This window comes from Pinus tabuliformis, chromosome 1_2 (assembly GCF_031772625.1).
Source record: "Pinus tabuliformis cultivar Carrire ecotype Pingquan chromosome 1_2, CPIR1, whole genome shotgun sequence".
NCBI classification, from domain to species: Eukaryota; Viridiplantae; Streptophyta; class Pinopsida; order Pinales; family Pinaceae; genus Pinus; species Pinus tabuliformis.
In genome coordinates, this window is record NC_142298.1 from 339074361 (window position 1) to 339080517 (window position 6157).

The 6157-nt window shown below is 37.0% G+C and overlaps 1 protein-coding gene across 1 annotated transcript; it reads right to left on the minus strand.

Moving 5' to 3' along the window:
- Positions 1-1632: 1632 nt before the first annotated feature.
- On the minus strand, positions 1633-3525 carry LOC149205764 (protein ALUMINUM SENSITIVE 3-like). The gene is made up of 3 exons (XM_089393551.1): positions 3203-3525; positions 2169-2414; positions 1633-2075 (listed from the first exon to the last, which is right to left on the minus strand). The coding sequence occupies exons 1-3, from the start codon at positions 3431-3433 to the stop codon at positions 1761-1763; spliced, it is 792 nt and encodes a 263-aa protein (XP_089249677.1). The 5' UTR covers positions 3434-3525; the 3' UTR covers positions 1633-1760.
- Positions 3526-6157: the final 2632 nt, after the last annotated feature.

A 6157-nucleotide genomic window follows, 5' to 3' on the forward strand; every position in this document is an offset into this window, starting at 1 on the left:
GTGTTTGTTTGCATGACGTGTAGATTCCCCATGCAACACGTCTTCCACCCCTGCAACCGACCCTCAGATGCATCATCCACCCTTCGGAGTTGAGGCACCCCACCTTGTGCACACTTAGCATCCATCTTGGCCTGTATGAATGCCTCTTGTGCAACCACACCTGAGTTGAGGTAGGCAAGTACCCCATCCAACTGTAGATCATCACCCATCCCACCCACCACAGTTGACATACATTAAAAACCCATCCAGTCTATGGGGTGATGTGCACCTACCAAATCTCTGTATAGGGGAAAAGAAAATGTCTTGGGCGTGAAAAAAGGAATAAAACGAGTCAACAACGGGTGTAATAACAACAATACTTCAACGTTCCATGTAGTGCCATGTAGTGCTCATACAAATATGGCGACATCGCCCCTCGGGATCCCAGGAAAATGCAGCCACCTCGGAGAAAAGAGCAAGAGAAGGTACACCCACCCACCAAAAAAAGTAGCCACAATGAATAAAGACACAAATACACCTGAGATTCCATAAATGGCATAATCCCATCAAATATAGGAAGGACAAGGATCGAGGCGAGGATGAGATCTAAAAAAGTGAGTGCAAGAGATCCATTAGATGGATCATAAATGCACCTCAAGAAAGAGAGCCTTGGAACTCCCCGGAAAGTCAATAACCAGAAAATAGTGGAGCAGGGGAAAACCTGTGATGCACTGGAAAAAATGGACACCTCAAACAACGTTTTGAATCGACACCACCCAAATGCAGAGAAGGACCCTGAAACTAGCACACAGATTCAACCACCCATGACGTGACACCACCACCCGCGCAGAGGGGAGAGAAACAAAAACGGGAGGGAATATATCAAAAACCACCCGAAAAAATAGCAAATGCAAAGCTCGCCCCCGTAGAATATGCAGAAAAAATCCCAAATGGCAATTCAGGTGCACATTGTGCAAATCCCACATATATGGAACCACCCTAAACTACACCGCCACCAACAACATCCACAGGGCCACCCAATACTACCACGACCACCACACCAAGACCCATAGACACAGTGCAAATTGCAACATTTCTCGTAGAAATACCACCTATGTAATAGAGGATGAGACTCCACTGGAGGAGTCAATTCAAGTGTAGGAGAAAAGAAAGATTGTTCTTGGAGAGCATTTCAGGCAAAGAAAAAGGCGACCAACAAGAGCAAAGACACATGACCACCTCCAGATATTCAAAAAAATGATCAATCAAGTGTCATCCTAATCATCCAAGCATTCAAAATTGTCACAACAAAGATGATTAAGACAGTCTACAAAACGAGCCAGAACTCCGCCACAAACATCACCCCCATCCCATAACTCCCCATAATATCAATACTACAGGTCCAAAAAACCATAATCACTTTATATTACACTTATTCATATAAGATTTTTTTGTTGTTTTAAATTAATCAATTTAGTTAAAAATAAGAAGAAAACATAATTACATTAAACATTAATATAAACCTTTAAATATTTTAAAATTTTTATAGAAATTAAATCTATATCATCTATTTAATAATAATTAATCATTAAATCAAAATTTTAAAAAATATAATCTTCTAATCAAAATAATTATTAAAAATATCAGCATCAAATACCTGGATTCAAGATTTGAGATACACAGCGCCTTTAATCTCTCATTCACATTGAATTTTTTTTTGTTAATATTGCAGGTAGGAAGGAAACCGTGTTTAAAAAGTGGAATGGAATTTCTAATGACTATTAATTAAGCATGAGAACCTCCGTTTTAAGTTGGTATGTTTTGGTAAAGAAGACCCGCCAACCAAGGTAAGTTGACATGATACAGCTGAAGGTGGAAGCACCCATTAACATATTCATCACAACCAACTGGAGTTGAATTGCTTCCAGAGGAGAAGCACCTCCCATGATAAGGCCAGTCATTGCCGCTGGTAGTGAAATAAGCCCAACAGTCTTTGCATTGTCGATAGCAGGTGAAAGGGCCAATTTTACAGCCCTTCTAACATGTAGCAACATTGCTTGCCTCGGAGATGCGCCTAGGGCTAGAGCTGTCTCTACCTATATATACACAAATGCACATTCAACAACTTATTTTATAAACAAATTTTAGAGAGGGAAAAAATAAATTAAAAATTGAATGAATAGACGAACCAGGATCTGTTGTTGTTTTAAATCCTCTCGGAGGCGCCTCATGGTTACTCCAGTGACAGTCATTGTATTTCCAACCATCATTCCTGCTATGGGAATGATATATCTAGGTGTGAATGGAAACACATTTAATATAACAAGCAAACATAATGTAAAGGATGTTGCAGACATAATGGACGCTCCTGCAACATATGAACTATACGGTACTTGATGTGCTCGCTGGCCTGCAGTGTAAGCAGCTACACTTACCTGCATAAAAAAGTGTTGAAAAACAAATTATTCGAAAATTGAAAATTCACCCATTTTTCAGCTATTCTGAAATACTTATTTATCACTCAAATAGTAGGATACTTACCATAAAGGTAATCATGTTTATGAGCAAACAAGGATTTCTGTACTATGCTTCTATTTGGACTTTATCACAGGTTTTTTTAAATGGGTGAGGTTAGTTCCCTATAGAAGCATCATGGGTTCCTTTTTTATTACAAAGCATCATGGGTTCTTTTTTTATTACAAATACGTGTCAGAACTCGGCTGACAACTGTTAAATCATTTTTTTTATAATTAGTCATAGATCTGAACTCGGCTGATAATCGTCAAATCATTTTTTTGATAATTTGCCAGGGATCTGAATACACTGCAGCATGCGCAGCTCCGCAGATTCGATTGCAGCCTAAGGGTGTGCGGCCTGGGGGCGTGCAAACCAACCGCCCAGACCGTTGCAACATGCAAGTACCACCAGTTTGTACCGTGATGTCAATTGCATTCTAAAATAAAATAAAAAGATGCAGAAATATCTACCAGTTCGTACAAATTCAATTATCTATTACTCCCTGCTTACCATATACTATGAGCTGAATCCATGGAGTTACCAATTAACGCCGAATAAGATTTGGAAAAAGTAAATAGAGCGCACACACAAAATTTGTTTTCAAAGCTGAAAAGAAATTCTAAAAGTTGACTCATATTTTGTATTACACATAGCAATCATGAAGAAACATAATTGAATTGAAGTGAAGTGAGGGAAAAGAGCATACCATGAATAAATAGGCCAACAAAATCCACCCCACATTTTGTTGATGGAAGATAAATTGCAACACGAAGCCAATAAGAGAGAGCTGAAGAAAGGCCCTTGCTATGGCATATGGCATTTCCTTTTCCAGCTCAAGTTTCTGAAGATGTGAGAGGAAGACAGCAACTGCTGGCACTGCTAAAGCAGCCACTGGCTTCACCATTCCTTTCAGGAAATCAAGCCACTCCGTGTTCATTGCAGATAGCAGCGTTGTTGCCCCCTGTCAAGCAGAGGAGGAGGAGGATAAAGTGGCAGTGCAATAAGATTTGTATGGGAGTATATAGTAAACATCATGCAATAAGTGAACCGTTTGCTGTTCTTATTCAATACCCAAGACTAAACTTACTACATAATGTTTAATATTAACTAATGACAAAATGATTCATTTATTTATTGTGTTTTCAGATAAATGATTGCTTTTTCATTATGTTCATTGAACATGATAATGTTATTTTCATCCTAACAAAAAATTTAATAAATAAAGAAATAATCTATTAGGTATCATTTTGGGATTCATTGCGTTAAGTAAGTCATTCATGTATGACCATTTCCATGAGAGGTAGTCGTAACTGACTAATTTCTCATGATTTTTGAATAGTTCACTTAGCACTCATTGCATCGGGTCATTCATGTATGACCATTTCCATGAGAGGTAGTCGTAACTGACTAATTTCTCATGATTTTTGAATAGTTCACTTAGCACTCATTGCATCGGGTGATGCTCACAGGGGTGAAGAAGTGGGATTGAAACTAGTGAAATGAATCACATAGCATCAATCATCACTTCCGGGACTTGCACCCGGTAACCAGGACTTCCCAGGAGGTCACCCATCCCAGAACTCCTCTGGCTCAAGCGCGCTTAACGCAGTGAATCCCAAAATAATATCTAATATAATGCACTGCGTAAACCCCCATACTTAAAAAGAAATAATCATTAATTTACTACAAAATACTTGGTTAATATTTTCTCACTACTGATTAGATTATATGGTGTGATGTCACTGGTTACATGGTCTGAGGTCGACACAACTTGCCTTTCAACTTCCTGTCGATTAGATTATATGGTGTGAGGCCACTGGTTACATGGTCTGAGGTCATATTCATCCTGTGCGTTAAATATTACAAGTGGAAAAGCATTAAATCAAAAATGTTATTTAAATATCACAATATTTTCATTCAATCAACAAGGTGGAAAACTAGTACGATTGCTGAGCTTTAAATATTATGAAGGGAAACGCAGTAAAGCAAACATGTTATTTAAATAACATAAAACTTAGTGCTTAGCTTTAAATATTATGAGTGGAAAAGCAGTAAAACAAAAATGTTATTTAAATATCATAATATTTTCATTCAATCAATAAAGCTGAAAAATGAATAAGACTTATTGCATAGTGCTGCAACTGATTGGGTGATCTTATGTCTCTGCTTTTCTACTTGCTATACTAGTATTATTATATTGGAAAAAGAGGAAGACCACTATTATTATTATTTAGAAAAATATTTTCAGGAAAAGGAATAATTTTATGTTTATACTTTTTAATTTTCTACTAGTATTAGAATAAGTGGAAGATAATTATTATTAGTATTTTGCAATAAGAAAATTATTTTCATTCCATTAACAAAGTGGAAAAGGATTAAGACTTATTATTTTCATTCCATTAACAAAGTGGAAAAGGATTAAGACTTATTGCATAGTGGTGGAGTTGATTAAGTGATCTCATTTTCATGCTTTTTTTTAAGAGAGTACTAAATTTTTTATTAATATAAAACCAATTTTATATAGGTATTATGATAAGCATGGATAGTGGTTATCAAAACTAGATTCTTAATATTAACATCAGTTACAACCATACATCATCTAAAATGCAAAAAAACTATAACCATTACATGGTCATAGAGGACTAGATGCAACACAAGTGCCATAAACACTTCACCATCAGGAACAAAGCGAGACCATTGATCATTGGTAACAAGCCAACGCACAACACAACACCGTAACAAACATATTGTCGTCATCGACTGCATAGTGTAAGAAACAAAGATATACAAGCATTGACAATGAACAAAATTGTAACCATCCCCCTTAGAACCATAGCCATTAAGTTGACATAGACGGACACTAGAAATCCACCTTAGTCTGAAATGATCACTGGTTAGAGAGGGGATGTAGCAGAGGGAGGAGAAGCATTAATTGGTTATGCATTGATGAAAACAGGGGTAAAATCCTCTATTTTTTAGTCTAAGTTGACATATTTCTCCGCCTATAGAGTTAGTCACTTGAAGTGCCCAAGAGGGAAGTGTTGGAAATAATATTGAGAGTGGGGGTGAATCAGTATTATCAGAACAATAATTTTTCATTTCCCAAACAGATTTATATATGCTACTTCTGTGAAGTGAACTAGCGTGTAGACGCTACTGTGATTAGTGAAACCAGTGTATACCCAGAGAACTTGTGATTTAGTTAATTTATCATGGGTTGATCTATAACCAATGCATCAATAACTTATTAAATGGTGCAGTAAAAACAAAATAAACCATCACACATAAGAAACACACATGAACACCAAGATTTAAGGTGGAAACCCAATGTGGGTGAAAACCACCTGCTGTTGTCATCTCTGTCTTCTTTTAATAATAAAAAAATCTATTTACAATCTTCTACTGGTGTAGACGCATAATAGTACGCAAGCACCCACCTACAGAAGGCTACAACCTTCTCTCATTTTCTAGCTTCTACTGGAAGGGAGTTACAACCCCCTAGTTCTTGTACTAGCCAATGTGTTTACTAGTACGTAGATGCCGGCCTACAGAAGGCTACGACCTTCTCTCTTCCTCTAGGGACCACATTTTATAAATTTTTAGATTGGATGCTCTTGGTACACAACAATACACATGAAAGCCTCATTTCATCAAATTTCCA